Source organism: Mya arenaria, chromosome 6 (genome assembly GCF_026914265.1).
Source record: "Mya arenaria isolate MELC-2E11 chromosome 6, ASM2691426v1".
NCBI lineage: Eukaryota > Metazoa > Mollusca > Bivalvia > Myida > Myidae > Mya > Mya arenaria.
This window is the reverse complement of record NC_069127.1, coordinates 13815975-13832413: the sequence shown is the minus strand read 5'-3', so window position 1 is coordinate 13832413 and position 16439 is coordinate 13815975. Positions and strand designations below refer to the sequence as shown.

The 16439-nt window shown below is 35.3% G+C and overlaps 3 protein-coding genes across 7 annotated transcripts in view; 2 read left to right on the top strand and 1 right to left on the bottom strand.

Annotated features, from left to right (window-relative positions):
- Positions 1-307: 307 nt before the first annotated feature.
- LOC128239142 (protein LTO1 homolog) lies at positions 308-5371 on the bottom strand. 2 transcript variants are annotated; one of them, XM_052955634.1, is made up of 6 exons: positions 5281-5371; positions 2603-2708; positions 2381-2451; positions 1597-1711; positions 965-1091; positions 308-700 (listed from the first exon to the last, which is right to left on the bottom strand). In XM_052955634.1, exons 1-5 carry the CDS (start codon positions 5331-5333, stop codon positions 1023-1025), a joined length of 414 nt encoding a protein of 137 aa, XP_052811594.1. In that variant the 5' UTR covers positions 5334-5371; the 3' UTR covers positions 308-700; positions 965-1022. The 2 variants fall into 2 exon arrangements, with proteins under 2 accessions (XP_052811594.1, XP_052811596.1); XM_052955636.1 differs by having other exon boundaries at positions 308-696.
- LOC128239140 (transmembrane protein 39A-B-like) lies at positions 5370-14415 on the top strand. 4 transcript variants are annotated; one of them, XM_052955630.1, is made up of 9 exons: positions 5370-5569; positions 6654-6864; positions 7163-7246; positions 7538-7692; positions 7975-8254; positions 10109-10141; positions 12245-12429; positions 12927-13047; positions 13486-14415. In XM_052955630.1, exons 1-9 carry the CDS (start codon positions 5487-5489, stop codon positions 13705-13707), a joined length of 1374 nt encoding a protein of 457 aa, XP_052811590.1. In that variant the 5' UTR covers positions 5370-5486; the 3' UTR covers positions 13708-14415. The 4 variants fall into 4 exon arrangements, with proteins under 4 accessions (XP_052811590.1, XP_052811592.1, XP_052811591.1 ...); XM_052955632.1 differs by lacking the exon at positions 10109-10141 and adding an exon at positions 8968-8988; XM_052955631.1 differs by lacking the exon at positions 10109-10141 and adding an exon at positions 8959-8988.
- Positions 14416-16138: 1723 nt separating this feature from the next.
- Positions 16139-16439, top strand: part of LOC128239036 (alpha-taxilin-like) — a 32345-nt gene continuing 32044 nt past the window's right edge. The window contains exon 1 of the mRNA XM_052955463.1: positions 16139-16222. Within this exon, the coding sequence (XP_052811423.1) occupies positions 16175-16222 (48 nt within the window). The 5' untranslated portion in view covers positions 16139-16174. The remainder of the gene's footprint in view (positions 16223-16439) is intronic.

Sequence of the window (16439 nt, the reverse complement as noted above, 5' to 3'; positions counted from 1 at the left end):
GGTTTATATTTTGCGCAGACAATGACAGTATTTATTATCCAATCATTTTGCAACTTGGTGACTGTGTCTGTAGACATAATGTCAAGTTTAATCATGATCAAGGAAATCGGTTACACTAGAGTAATGCACGTTTCACATTAAAATACAGTTTGGTTACTCGGTGATTGGGTATAAAGATCGGACAAAGATCTAAATTGACTGCGAGTTTTGCTCGGTTTACATTAAAACTTGGTATTATCTTTAGTTTGACTATGTTGGGTGCTCCAAACAGGGGGTACATTAAAGGCTACAATTCTTCTTTCAGAAGTTTAAAAGTGTAGGTGTGGTTTATTTCTCTAAGATAAAATGATGTGTTGAAAAACATTCTTTGTACATGAAGAACACTTAAGACAAACACAATGTTTTTTACAGTTATGATCCTTCTGCCTGTGAACAAAGTAGTTTCCTGTCATCACTTGTAATCTTGGTATTCCTTGCCTGTGTTTTTCTGTGATGGGAAATATTAATGTCTTATACAGTAATGTTTGATTGTTCCACAAGGTGCAAACACCGGTAAACTTCTGGAACAGAGGGGGCTGTTTTCCCATTGTTAGATTAACAGCTGTTTATAGCTGTGCTTGGTACTTGCAGGACACCAATTTTGGTACAATAATCTTGTGGTGAATCCTATGCCTAAGACCTCCCATTCTGTCAAACCTTCCTACAAAGAAAAAAAGATCATTAAACACAATATACATGTACAATGCTAATTTGTTTATGTAGACTGGCAGATGCAATTGCATCGTAAATACAACAATAAGCAAAAAATAACAGACACAAAATATCTGAACAAATATCTCAAATACAAATCAAGAGTGAAGAAGAGGAATTGTTTTTGCCCCAACAATTTGGGAATGTAAGGATTTCATTATAAAAGCAGATAATTGAGTAGGAGAAATGTAAATCTGCAAGTAAATTTTTTTACCCTTGGTTCACGGGTCTGTGTCTCAGCAACCCACTACAACTCATGGAGTTGCCTCACCTCAAAAAGACACCCCCCTCACCTCTGGGACCCTCGGCACCTCTGGTTTCATACCCAACAATGAACAGACCTGAAGCATATCATCATTGGATTAACAGGACTATCAGCTTCATACCCAACAACAAGTCCCCAGGATGTCATAATTATATTTTAAGTATCCATCGGTTATAATGTTTATCCATATTTGACCATTCTTTACCTTTTGAAAAATGTGAAACTCTTGGGGTATCTGTTTGGAGTATATGATACATACACTGTTCAATAGCAATTAAATTCAGTGCTATTCAAACTGAAATAATTTTGAGAATGAAGTGTAATTAACATTGCCATTAATTTCCCAAGAATTAGATGCAACATGTAATAACCTGTGTTAACTTGATAATTGTTTTATTTTCGAATGTGTTTAGGAGCATTTGTTATTTTTAAAATTAAAAGTAACACATTTTCCAAAAAATATTGTAGGCACAGGCCTACAATGCCTTCGTAAAACTACAATGCCTTCATAAAGACTAGTGACTATAGACCTCTCAATGTTGTTTTGTCACAAGTTTCTACAAGACTGCAGTGCTGGCTACCTGCTTGAATTTGGTTCGTACAGCTTCAAGTTGAACCTGAAGGTCGGGATTCTGTGGGTCAGTGAGGGGAAACTCCTTGGATACTGTCAACATCTTCTCTAGAGCTGATATAACCCTGGAATGATGATGGTAGGAAACATGTGTATCAATAACATTTAATATATTTAAAAATTCATTCACTCTGACATTCCAATTTGAGGTAAACATCTGCTACTTGGTATTTTCACCCAGCTGTTGAGCTAATAAGCAGTGATCAATACGGCATGAAGTGAGAATGGACAGGTAGGGGTGAAACTGGTCTAGTGGAATAGGTGTGTATCTCTCACCCAGCTATCGTTACAATCGAGCTGAAAAAAATAAGTATAAACCAAGCAGAAAAGAATTTGGCTTGTGCTTGAAAATTGAATTTATTATAGTACCATACATAAAGGATGCTTCTTTAAAATGTGCAAGCCCTTGTTGTCATGATCAACAGTTTTAATCTTAAACAGAGATTTCAACTGTAAAATTTAGCATGGGAAAACAAACTCGCAAATTGCAATTTTTTTAAAAGTATGTATGACTTGTATACATCATTAACATAAAAATTTTTAGAGAAAAGTGACATTATAGCATGACCCTTCTTGTATCATGTAATCCAGTATTACAATTCTGTTAATGACTTTTACTAATATGTGTACAACAGGATTGGTAGATTTCTGAATTTAACAAATTTCCTTTTTTAATGTTCCTGAGCAGAACTGTCATAACATTTACCTGTCCTATCAATCTAACTGCTTCATACCTTGGTTTAGAATCCTCTCCTTTCTTCATTTCTTCCAACAGTGACTGAGCAAACCCAGCATAAAATCCAACCTAAAATAGGGAAAAAATGATATTCATTCAGAAACATTTAACTTCTGTAAGATTTGTTGCATCTTATGTTTCCAACATGCATCCACAGGTATCCTGCTTTAACAGGTGAATATCCATATTGAAAATTAGAGTAACGTCTGATGACATGTACCTCTGACCCAATGGCAGCCCCTTTCTCCCAGCCCAGTCGGTTCCCCTCTAGTTCTCCCTGCCGGGAACCGACCTCCACACCCTCCTTATACCCCTCGGCCTGGCTACTGAAATAAAGAGACGTAATATTGAAGAATATACCTAGTCAATTGAATTTGATATTAAGCTAGCACTGTAAATTTAAAATATTTTCTTTTAAAAACCCCTGCTTCGGCATGTTGGAGTTCTCCATGTGTCCTTACAGTTCAACTGTAACAGTTGTAAATGCTTAATCAAAACTGTACAGTATTTCAACTCAACAATTATTTTCTTCCATGTATTGTCACGGCCACTAGTGGTGAAATGTGTATTGTCACCATCTGTTCCTGAACACTCGCCATGACTACCAGTCAAGTTCTGCCTTTTCAAGGAATGTCGGAGACTTCGTACCACTTCAATATCGTACCACTCTTGGAGACATCGTACCACATATGCACTATATATAAGGGTTTTCTAAGGCGATAAGTAGGTGCTAATTAGGTGCTAACATGGTCGTTAAAGGAGACAATTGGGATACTTGAGCTTAAGAATGGTGTGAAAAACAGGTATAACAAGTGTTATACGATTATGTAGATTTATTCAAGTTCATGGAAAATTTTCAAATTATAGCACAAATAATCATACAAACCAAACATTAAAACAGCACATTACATATACAATAATGAAATGCAAATACAAAACTTAGATACATAGATAGATGGATGATTTATTATCTTATTTACATAAGCACACAAGAAGTTAAAACGGCAAATGATCATGAATACAAACAGACATCACATTACAAAAAACAATAACGAATAGAAATAAGAACATAAACTAATGGATTTTAAATCATTAAACAATGAATATCACTACATTGATTTAGCACATTAAAACACGATACTCAGTAGCACAGTCACTTATGGTTTCATTCACATGTTATTCATCCTCGTTGTAATTCTCCGCTGATGTTGCTATGGGTCCTAGTCTGATGATGTGGCAGGCTTGATGTAGTTTCTCGTGAGTTGACCTGTATTTCTTCCTGTGCAGGCGTTGTAAGATGTTGGCTGAGACCAGCCGTGCCTGGATGTCCATGTACTGGGCCTCTCCATACAGGAGAGGTACAAGAACGTAGAAGGGGAGCTGTGCTCCTCCAGCTCTAGTGTTAAGGCGGCGGTGCCATCATTCCACATCATTGTTTGTTCTAACTGTCTCCATGTAGACAGACCAATTTTCTGGGCGCCATAGCGTGCCTTCTACCCATGTTTTTCCGATGTAGTCTACCAGGTCCAATATACGCTCACTCTCCGACTTCACAGCCGGCTCCCTTAGTGTAAGGAAGGCAGGCCTCACATGCTTGGCGGGTAGGTAGGGAAGAGCTAGCAGCTTCCTGACAAAGTGATATACTCCTCCCTTCTGAGTATAGGCTGGTGCCAGTCCCAGACGTGTCACCTTCCGGTATACCCACTGAGACCAGTGGAAGCTGAAGCCCTTCACAACAGTGTTGGGAACTACTTCCCGGACTGCTTGCCATGCCGCAGCTTCAAAATCTAGCATGAACCACTCAACAATTGGATCACCAAGCCATTCCCTCACCGCACGTAAGACAGCTACGTAGTCCTGTTTTGTCCTCCGTGTCATGAGGACAAACAGGAGGGGGACCTGCTTAACGTTCTCCCTGCTTCGAACAAAAGAGTGGATCAACATCAACTGGAAAAATGGACGACGCACAACTTTAAATGTGCCATCCATAAACCAGTGACGTGCCACACAGAGATGCTGGAGCTGTGTCTGTGTGGTGAAGAGTAGATAATGCTGCTCTCCTACACGGACATCATCTACTAGGAATTCATCGGCGTTGATGAATTCCTTATTTAACGCAAATGAGAGCTCGTCATCTTTCGGTTCTGCCGGTCGTAGTTTCTGGCGATGGAGGTTGGCTGCCTGGGCGACGTTCTCAGGATTGGGAGGGTTTGGTCCATCCGTTTGCATGAACTCGACCATGGCGTCCTCGACGATCTTGGAGGCGGGTAGGTGGAGACACTCTCTAGCGACCTGCTTTGCTTTAGCATTCACCTTCATTCCCACTCCCGGATATTTAAAGTTTATTTTGTTTTCACTAAATGAACCATTCAAACAATTACCAAAATACAAACATTGTTCAGAACTTGAACTAGCATACTATATTTCGTATTTATATATATATATCTATTCTCTCAATTGTCTATACATTTCTAAACACAAAAATTATCAAAAACTTATATAACTATACAATATATATATCCGGTACGATCTCTCCAGCCGAATGGTACGAAGTCTCCTGGTACGAAATTGAATTGGTACGAAGTCTCCGTAATTCTTTTCAAGTATTAACACATGGTGATCAGAGTTCTAGCAAGAGGCACAGGTTTATAAGAAGAGATCAGTATCAACAGCACCATTAAGAACAGTATTTTACATGCAAAACCAGAGTTTTCAAGTTCAATAATAAAGGGCCATAATTTGCATTTTATGTAAAACAGACTTATCTTACTTGATTGAAGTCTATATAGATACAGTATGTTAATAAATTTGTGTCATTATTCAGAAGGAAATGATCAACTGACAAGGCAAACATGATTTTTAGACAAGCTGGAAATGGTGTGATTAAACATGTCATACATCTCTTCAGACATTGTGATTGTATGAAATATATCATCGTTTTCTTCTGTCATGTTTGTTCGGTTTCTTTCGGGTTCTATCGCACGAGTGCGAAAGCACACTGACACCGGACAGGTCAGCGGCGTTAAGATAAAAATCTACTCCGAGGAAAATAATTAATTTCTAACACATTTTAATGAAATTTATGGGGTTAACTCAATGGTAATATGCCAGCTGGAAGGCGAATATTGTCAAGGCTACAAACTGGTCCCACCTTTCAGCCAGGACCGCACAAATCACTATGTGCTGGGTAAGAAAATGGAAACTATGAACATGATATTATTCCGGACAGAGTGGCTCGAATTTTAGAAATAAAATGTTATTGACTATAAATGATTTGTAACTATGATCGAATTAATTATTCATCATTCCATCCACAAAACATAATTAACTTTGCAATATATGAATGTGTACCTGATACATGTAGCTATACAAGACTAAAATGTGGAAACAAGTAATTCTAAGAATTGTAATTCAGTGATCAAACAATAGACTCCACCACAGTATGGTGTAGTGTGAGAGAGTCTATTGTATGAACACTGAATTTGCACAAAAAACTTATATGTAACAACAAACTGGTTGTACTTAAAAGACTGTTCAAGTTGACATATGTGTCACCCTCAGGCATATGCTATATATCGTTTAGCTCCTGCCTGGTAACAACTATTCAAATAAGCTGCGTGTGAATGCACATTCTTTTGGTATGCTGAAAAAATACAGCAAATGCATAGTTCTTTTGGACGGCGCATATGTGAACCACAGTCGATCGTCACATAGCTTGGTCACTAACATATATATGGCTCTTCAGTCCTTAGATATTGTTTAAAAAAACACAACTAAATATGGCCCTTCAGTCCATTGATATTGTTTAAAAATTAACACAAAAATAACTAAAATTGATAAAATGACATTTCAATAAATTTCTAAGAGTATAACTTGAAAAAGATCATTATATATATATTTTTATATTTTTTAAAAGGGATCATAATTGGCACCCTCAGATCTGGAGTCTAACATGCATTCCTTTCGGCAATTGCCACCAATGCTCCTTAAAAGTTTTCTCACTGAGATCATACCTGAATACACATTACAACACAATACTGATTTGCCTAAAAGTATAACACTGCGATGGTTTTAATCTGCCTTAAATATGAGAACAAATAAGATTGTGAATTATTCTGACTTTTTATTGGCACACATCACAAATTTAAATAATTTTATTCACAATCTTTGAAAATCAGAATCCCAAATTGTTTTTGGACCTAAAAGTCATAAGATTGTGAGTTCAAATTATGGAATCCAAAAAAAATGCAGACTGAAATAAACATTTTCAGACACAGTGACGATCGGGACGCAAACTTAATTCCTCTGGCCACGATGGCAGTCCTACCAAAACATGCCCATATTCCAGAAATCCAAGGAGACACGAACATCTCATTTGAGGCTATGCTTTATGTGTTTGGATTTATTGTAATGTGCCTGCAGTACATTAACTTGTATAAGACTGTCTGGTGGCTCCCAAACTCACATGCTAACTATGCCTTGGTAAGTATGAACATGTTGAGAAAATTGTTACTTTAAATTAAGCCAAGTCAGTATTTTTTTATTGTTGGATGTCATTGGCACAAGTTGACAACATACAGATGATCATAAGCTATTACTATATATTTTCAATAACTTCCAAATAAAACTATTATTATCCTCTCATTTTGCATTTAAAGGATGTTCGAAATATTAATTGAGTTTTTTTTATAAATTTTCTGTTTAAATAAGTATTACAAGTAAATCAGTTTTTTGACAGCTAAATATTGTTAGTGTTTTTTAACCTGGTGTATTGTTTCAGAATTTCTACCTGATTGATCCCTATCTGGTGGCATTTCTGTGTGTGCTGATGAGTAGAAGATTACTGTGGTGTTTTGTGCAAGAGGTAAACATAAAGGTTGACTAATATGTGAATTTTTCTACGAACCAATTCTTAATTATTTTTTGTATCTTAAAAGGAAAAAAAGAAGTTTTACTACAAATACAAAATATTGGTTTCTTTAGCTCTGAAACATTATGAAATTAAAAAAAAAAGAGGAGAAGTTTGTTAAATATATACAATTCATTATATTTGGTTTTGATATCAATAAGTCTGGTTGCATATATGTGAAACTATGATTGAATGTATTATTTTGAATTATAAAAAATGACTGTATGTTATTTTTGTCACTTGCAGATATATGGACCTCGGTCAGGTCGGGGGTTGCTGTACATGCTGGTTCAAGCGTGCAAGGTGACGCTGGTCTCGCTGGCAGTCATCAGTCTCTTCTTCACAGTGTTCCACGTACTCAGAAATCACTCACTTCTTTACTGCCTCTTCCTGTGCTGTCCGTACGTGCATCACTTATTATATCAGAATTGTAAATCAATGATTGTCAATTAAAGGATGTTTTTGTTATAGGTTGACCACTTGGCTTATGGCTCGAAAAGGATAAAGCATTATATTATGTATAATTTATAAAATATTATATATTTCTGGTACTGATATTGCACTCAGTACTGTATTCACCTTGGTCTGAGAATTTTTTTGGAAATGTTTCATAATGAATACTATGAATTTTCTAAATGAATATTAAAATGGTCTAGTTATTATTTCTTGCTTTCTTTTTGCAGGATAGTCACTTATATATTCCTGTTTGGACCAACAGTTAAGCCTCTTTATTTGAAGTCCTTAAACTGGCCTTCTTCTGTAGCCGAGAAATATTCACCCAAGCACAAGCCCGGAGTTGATCGGGAGCAAGTGCTGTACCACAATTGTGTCATGTCTCCTGAGGTGATACGTGACGAGGTCGAAAATCTCAAGGTCGATTTCAACAACAGGGTCAAACAGATCCTCTTCAACTCCATGCTCACTTCTTACTACATGACGTTTGTTCCCCTTTGTTTTGCCCAGGTAAGCGTCTGTTCCATTATGATAATAATATCCTTAATATATTCAATTCAATATTGTCTTTATTTTACGATCCTGCATCATCAGTACATAACTGTATAAACATGAGATTAGTATAAACCAGAATGAATTAAACTTTATTTATTTTACAACAGTTGTGAAGAAAGTTATATTATTTAAGTTATGCATATCACTCTCGTTGACACAATGTGATCTTGTGTTGTGGAGGTAACTGGAATGCCTTGAGAAAACCCACTTGTCCGGCTTGATGACTTCCAACCAAACTCACATACGCCCAGGATGGGAATTGAACCTGGGACCCCTGTTGAGCAGCAAATGTGCTTACCACTGTGCAAACAGACAAACTGAATACTTAACTGAAGCAGTTGTAAAATATATCATAAATAAAGCTGAAGACATACAGAAAACTAATGATATGTGTTTAAAGCAGACAGATACACTGTACGATAAGATAAACACCTGACTGTTGCATATTCTGAATAATTTAGTTCATAAAAGCTTTGCATGAGGTAGCATGTTCATGCTCTTTCATTCACACTTTTTTCAAAACATCGAGTATAAATGACACGGCCCTTTTGTGCAAAGACAAAGATATTATGTTGTACAGAAAAGAATGATTTTGCTAGTTTTATGTGTGATTGCATTATGTGTTAATACTGACTGATATGCGTACTAACGTTTGTCAGCACATACAGAATAACTGTGACACATGTTGGGTAAGAGCAATATTGTGGTTTTGTTTGCTCTTTTTGCATGATGAGCTTGACTTATGTATGTGGTATTGTGCAATTGTGAAGTAATATATACCTCGGTCTATATTAAAAACCATCTCAGGCATACATGCCATATCCCCCGGCGGGGATAAAAATCCTCCAGAATTTCGACCCATCCCCTGGTCCCCCGCTGGGGGATCCATATCCCCTGGAATTTAAAAAAATAAAAAATAAAAAATTCAAAACTTGCTTAAGGTTGACAGTGAAAAGCTTTAATAATATTATAAGGTTGAAATTCCATGAAGGACCATGATAACTAAGTCAAAAAATAATTGGAATTTGAGTGTATTTCTGTATTTATTCTTATATTATAAATGCAGATATTGCGCAAATTTTCGTCGCGTAAAAATCCCCTGGTGTAAAATCAAAATCCCCTGGAATTCAGACTAAAATCCCCTGGGAAGCCTCTCAGAAATATGGCATGTATGCTCAGATCTAAACAGGGTTTATTTTGAAAGTTTGGACTACTGGGCCTTTCCCTGTAGTTCTCATTGTTAACAGATAGAATGGAATGGAATCACTGAGAGGTGTAACCTACATAAGGATAAGTATTATATTGAATATGACCCCTGGGAAAGAGTTACAAGCTTTGTTCCAGTAGCAGATTAAATTCGTATTGATTAACCATAATTATTCAGCAGTCATATTTCAGAAGGAGAAATGTCAGAAAAATACTTGTGTTTAAAGTCAACACAGCCATCAATCCTTAATTAACCACAAGCAGTTGTTCCAACAAAGAACTTTAGGATAGACTGTTTCTGGTTTCTGACTTAATTTACTTTCATTTTGAAACTGATAAAGAAACAGGATTGAAAAACATAAATTAATTATGGAATTTACAAAATGAGAATGATTTTTTTGTTGTGGGGGGAGGGGGGGGGGGGTAAAATCATTTTGACATATACATTCCTATATTTGGGTGTTTTCACAACATTTTATCTACTAGTTTGGGTTATACCTTTGATTTAGCACGGAACATACTGCTGGAAATGTTAATATATTTTATAACGCTTTTTATACTACATTATTGCATGTTTTTTTGTCTTTATTACTGATTTATTAGAACTGGAAAGAGAACCACAGTGTCTATAATCAGGTAATTTTGTGTGCAAAAGTACTTTGTTAGGACTACATTTGTTAAAGAGGTGTTTGTTGACTCCAGCAAATTTTGCTTACACCATTATATAAATGAAGTCCTCCCATTTTTAAGACAAGATTTATTATTAATAAAACTTCAGCAAAATATCTCTATCTCAATGGAAACCAAATAATGCATAGTTGAACATTTTTATCTTTATATCAAGAAATGATTTTAAATGAATATTTATTGTCCAGCCCGCTAGCACGCACCTGGCCCAAATGTAAGCTATGAGAAGACAGCTTGTCACATACAAGACCTAAGTCTGTAGGTCAAGGTCACACTCGAGGGTCGTTGGGCAAAATGCCTTGTATACTGGCTTGTCCTGGCTGTTACTTGGCCATGCATCGGGGGATTTCAGAATAACTTTGCCCCAATGATCATTTTGGAAGACTGCCTGCTACATAGAGCCCTATCACATGAAAGACCCTTGTCTAAAGGTCACAGGCCAAGGGTTATTGGTCAAAATCCCTTGTATTTTGGCCTGACCAGGCTGTACCGTAACTTAACATAAATAATCACCATGAGACATGATGCTTGGGTACAAGAACCATGTCTGTAGATGAAAGGTTAGGGTCAACTCAGGGATCATTTTTCAGATATTTAATTAGCATGCCTTTTCAACGTTAAAGCGCAATCTTTCACAGAACTGACATTAGCAGGCTCTGTATTATTGGTGTGTCTATGACATCCATCTAGTTGTTACTGTAATATGCATTTACTGGTAGAGACAGACGATATCTTGCTCATGTTTTTACTGAAAAAGAAATAGTACTGTTTGCAAAATTAACTTAGTGTTTAAATATTATTTAAGCATTGAATGATTGTAGCTTTTATGACGCTCCAATTGTAGCTTTATGTTTCACTCATAAGAAAGGCCTGGTACAGACAAAAAATACCATCTGTTCAGTGCAAAATGTTTAGGCGCATGCTTCGTTTAACTGATTGGCAAGCACTTTTCATTAAGTATATTAATTTTGCAAACAGTAGTATAACACCAAATTTTAAACATTATCTTTGCTGTTTTATTTATAGCTGTTTTTTTATATTTCCTTTCATCTCAAACTATTTTGCTAAAGGCCAAACTACTGTGAACACTGCAGTGTCAAAAGTTGTGGCCCTTGCATTGCACAAAATTAACAAACTCTTTTTAACAATTGTCCATTCTTGTAACTATATACAAATCTCCAAATAATAATATATATAAATAATTTAATAATACATTGACATTGTATATGATTTGAACAATAATATTAAACAACAATTTTAAGACATTAATTGACCTTACTTAATACACCAGAGTTATAACCCTTGAATTTTCTGTAATTGTCTGCCATGTACTAACCAACTTTTTGAGAGGTATATATGTAATGTGCGGCCTCGCTGTAATTTTGTATTATATTGCTTTATTATATTGAATTGTATTAAATCTTTTCTCTGGCCATACTGTAATGTATATGAGTGTTGTTTGCTTTTCTGTTGTAAATTTTAAGCATTCTTAATATGTTAACAAAAGAAGTATACTTATAACAACATGTTTTGCTTCTCTTGTTCATGTACTTTTGTTCATAAATATTTATTAGGCTTTCAATCTGTTTGGTTCTGTTAGTCTCTCTATGCATTTTAGACCCGCAAATGTTAATTGATAATTTTGGAAAAAAACACATAATAAACTGTGTTACATAGCGATTAAATTTCTTAAACAATCATTGTTATTCTTGGCATATTATTGTCATACTAAGTTCTATATGCATTTCTAGTTATTATGAAACACCCCACCATGTCTATGATTATGATGGCTTTTCTTTCTAGCATATGAAGTAGCTGTTTAACTTGAACACTTATTGTCCCTTTTTTACAGTATTCCATTTGCATGGGGAAATGGTACATTTAATTAAACTTGTATGACAACAGCGAAACTGGCAAATAGTAAAAAAGAAATGAAATAGAATTGACGTTTGAGCCTTGTGCATGTACAGTGCATATGATGACTGAGTTTTTTTCTCGCCAATGTTTGTATATTAACGCAATTTGACTCAAGTTTGACACTGTACACTTCAGAACACGCTGTACTATGACACGTGGTGGGTGGGGCAGCATGTTTTTCTCACATGGCTGAGCGCCTTCCTGATGCTATGTGCCCACTTCCTGCCTCCACGATATCTTGACCTCATGCACCGCTGTTCACAGCACTTGGGACGCTGGCAGAAGGTCGAAGGCAGGCATGCGCATGTCCCGTATAATGCGTAAGTCATGTCTGGTTGTTTTCTGATTGAAAAATTGTCGTTTTTGGTGTTAATGTTTTATGTCAAATGCATTTTGTAACTTAGTGCATCAAGCTTTCATTGTAGTACACATGTATACAGGGAAGAATATCAATCATACTTAATGAAATGTCCTAAACTATAAGAATTTATTGTATGCAATGAATTTCATCTCATAAAGAACTTTCTATATTTTATATAAAAAATGAGAGTATAAGAAGTACTGGTTCCATATTCACTAGTGTCTTGAGTCTGAGATTTGACCCAGAAAACTAAATTCTTAATTTTTCAAAATATCTATGACTTATTTTGACAAAAGATGTGTGCCTTATTTTTGGGCAAATAATGTGTAACAGATACATAATTTTTACCATCTTTGCATAATAGCATTTTTACAATAAAATTAAAATTGAGCTTTGTGAGTCTGAGGATGTTAGTTTATACTGACCCTGATCTCATGTCTGCTGACTTTATTTCAGGTGGTCGGAGCTTCAGGTTTGGCCTCAGGGAGCTCTTGTTAAACATGTGCGTGGACTGTTTAAAGCTGAGGGGGTCAACGTTACAGCTGAGCCTGGAAACAGCATGCATGGGCGTTTTTATGTATGCTGCTCTGATTTCTGTTTAAAGCAGTTTGTTCATACATTAAAGAATTTATAGTTGATGCAATGATTATTTTTCTAAGGTTACGGTAATTGTTTAAATTTTTGACATATATTTCATTATTAAAAACTGAAATCACAACAGACGGAATTAATGTCAGTTACTGGTAGTGGTTAAATTGTAATAAGAAAATGAATGAATACAATATGAGTTAACCAAACATTAGTATTCATAATTGTTAACCAGTTAAAAAAATATTAAAGTTAGCAATGGACACAATAATACAACATGAACTTGGGTTCAGTAGATAATTTAATTAATCACAGTCTTAAATTACTGGGGCTAAATTTCTTACCGGGTATTTAGCATCATGATATGTACACATAATTTACCAAATTAATACAACTAGATTTATGATCCTGTTGCTTTTGTTTGCAGTTTCTGTTCCACCGGCCGCTGCGGGTTTTAAACTGGATGTTGATCCTCACATGGCTTCTGGTTGGTTACCAGTTCTTTGTGCTGTTACAGTGCAGCGAGTGGAACCACATCATCTGTATCGCCCTCGTTCTCTTCTGCAACTATTACACACTCTTCAAGCTCCTCCGAGATAGAATCATCCTCTCTAAGACTTATAAAGATGATGATAGCGGGCAAAACTGATGACCATATACATTATAAAGAACATTATTTATTTATTGAATCGTGGCAGTCATTTCATTTCAAAACTATTTTCATATCTTCATACCGGCTACTGAACTGAAGTTATCGTCAATGTAACAATTTTTGCCTGGATAAATCTGCCCTCTGTTAGGACAATGATTGTATTATTGTGGTTTGGTCGGAAGTTGCCCATATTGTAGATGGAAAAAAGCAGTGTTCTGCAGATGATGCATTTGACTTTCGTAAAGTACGTAAACATTTAGTCTATAGATGAAATCTCTATTTTTTTCTTCTATTATGCTTAAAATGCAATTATATAAATTATACAATATATTTCACAGTTCAATATTAATTTTTATTCACTCTGTACCAAATCAAAATTAGAAAAAATAGAGTTTCAAATTATTTAAAATAATACAAGTATTCCAAGAACTTAATTTTAATATTTCAATGTACAGTTAGTTTTGTAAACATAATTCTGATATTATGCTTGCAGCAACAAAGCTATTTGATTGCTTAATTGAATTATTTGGGGTACGGTAACTGTAATGTGGTAACATGTCTGTCTTCTTTACTAAAGCTAGATGTTTTTATGTACTTTTAAACTGTGTTGTTCTTCTGTGCTTTGTTTGTCTGTATAGTGATATTTTTCTTTACCTGTGTTGTTAGCAATATGATTGTTTAAAAAATAAAATTATGAAATCTGAAGTTTGATGTACTATAAAAATAATCAAGCAAATGACAATCATGTGCTTTTGGAAAAATGTGGGAAGAATAACAGTAGGGTTAAAATGTCAAATGATTACAGTTAAAAAATAATTGTTAACGTTGCAATTTATTGAATGCAAAATCACAGAATCGATTATCGTCAGTGGCTGTATTCATTAAAAATTGAAATATGGAGTAGAGCATTTAATTGTTTGTCTTGTGTCTAGTATTGAACTTGAAAACATACAAATTATCACCAAAAATTATTTCAAAGTAAATTACTGAATTAACACAACTGCTTTTAACTTTGTTTAGTTTTGTTTATACATTGATAATCATAGCTGTTTATGGCAAATACAGTTTATAAGCCTTAAATGCTTCTGAATTTCAAACTTTATTATGACCGTGATTTCCATTACAGCATGATTTAGCAACCATTAAGACCAATATTGAACCTTACAAATGATTTCAGTTTAATATTGTGATCAATTTGCCCACGATTGATATAAAATGTGGCTCCTGGAGAAAAACTAAATCTGTATAAGGAGTGCAGGGGGAGTTATGTCAGGAATTGCATGTTCCCATGAAACTACTGCATAGCTGTAAAAGTCCAACTTTGATTCAGTGTAAGGCAAGATCTTTTAAATTTTAATTATCTTTGGCAGAAGATAAACTAAATCCCTTTATCAATGATGCCTTTTGATAAATGATATGGAGTTTGAAAAGTTTTCTGTTAATGTATGCTTCATATGTGCTGAATGTAGGTAACAGACTTTGTAAAAGGGGAAAATTAATCATTATTATTCGTAAAACAAATAATTATTATAAGCATATACATTATATGAGTGATCTGGTCATTTTGTAACCTCACAATCTTGTTCAATTCGTAATCGTTGTGTAAGTCAATTCGTAACCGTTAGGAAATCAGTTGGTCATATCTGGGAGTTGGATTAAAGGGAGAAGAAACTAAGTGTTAAATTACAACTCAGAATGCAAATTATGCTGTCGTCTGTTGATTTGATCACTAATAACAATGATTAGATCGATATCAATGTACACATATTATTTACAGCGATGCAATATCGAGTGAATACAGACGTACCATTGTTATTGGTCCCAGGTCACATGACCGTCTCCGTGGCCTAGTGGTTAAGCGTTCGCCTACGTAGCGGGAGGTCGTGGGTTCGATCCCTGGCCGCATCATACCGAAAGACGTTAAAAGTTGGTACAAGTAGCTCCCTTGTCTGGCACTCGGCAGGGTAGTGCTTGGAAAAGTGGTGTTCTCAGTACTGGTTTAACCCAGGAAAGTTGTACCCTGTGTATCGGTGCTTTACACCAAGCACGTAAATAAACCAAGGGGTATCTTCGAAAAAGAGCTAGGGTATAACACCCGGACTTCCTTGTATCCCACCACTGTCTCTTCAGCAAAAACAAAGAACCCCATTGGAAATAATCTTTCACTTTCACGGGTTATCCTTGACCGCAAGGTCTAAAGAAAAACATATTACATACATACATCATTCTAAATATTCTTGTAAAGGGGAGTAACCGCTGAGTGAACTAATGACATGTTTAGTTGAGTGTAACCCGTACGGCATTTCTGCGAATTCTTTTTTATGATGTGTTTGATGTTTTAAACAAAATAAATTCATTGAAAGTCAGACCATTTTATTTTTCAAGGTAGAATATTTTTTTGCGATATCATTTAAAACTTTTTTTGCATTGTTGTGTTAGATACGAAACTCAGCTCTCAACAAATATGGCAGCCACCTTCGAAGGAAACCTAACCGAAACAGCGTTGGAAAAGGTAGTTTATGGTGCTATTTGTGAAATGAAAGTGGCGTTAATAACATACTGTATCAAACTTCCAATATATTTTCGTAGTTTTTATTTCTGTCGCTTACTTTTCAATAATAATCGACTAAATCGTTGGAAAGCCGCACAACAAGCTTGGGCTTGAGATCAGTTGGACTCAATCATCGTGGAAATGTCAGTAGTTTCATCCATTTCGAGTCGGAATTTAT

Bases quoted from the DNA above. Each gene is read 5' to 3' on its own strand.
- LOC128239140 (XM_052955630.1), top strand. From the start codon at position 5,487: ATGCCAGCTGGAAGGCGAATATTGTCAAGGCTACAAACTGGTCCCACC. The intron at 6,865-7,162 runs GTAAGTATGAAC...GTATTGTTTCAG, and splicing joins CACATGCTAACTATGCCTTG to AATTTCTACCTGATTGATCC. The intron at 7,693-7,974 runs GTACGTGCATCA...TTCTTTTTGCAG, and splicing joins TGCCTCTTCCTGTGCTGTCC to GATAGTCACTTATATATTCC.
- LOC128239142 (XM_052955634.1), bottom strand. From the start codon at position 5,333: ATGACAGAAGAAAACGATGATATATTTCATACAATCACAATGTCTGAA. The intron at 2,709-5,280 runs GTATGACATGTT...TCTTTATTTCAG, and splicing joins ATCACAATGTCTGAAGAGAT to TAGCCAGGCCGAGGGGTATA. The intron at 1,092-1,596 runs GTAGCCAGCACT...GATATGCTTCAG, and splicing joins TACGAACCAAATTCAAGCAG to GTCTGTTCATTGTTGGGTAT.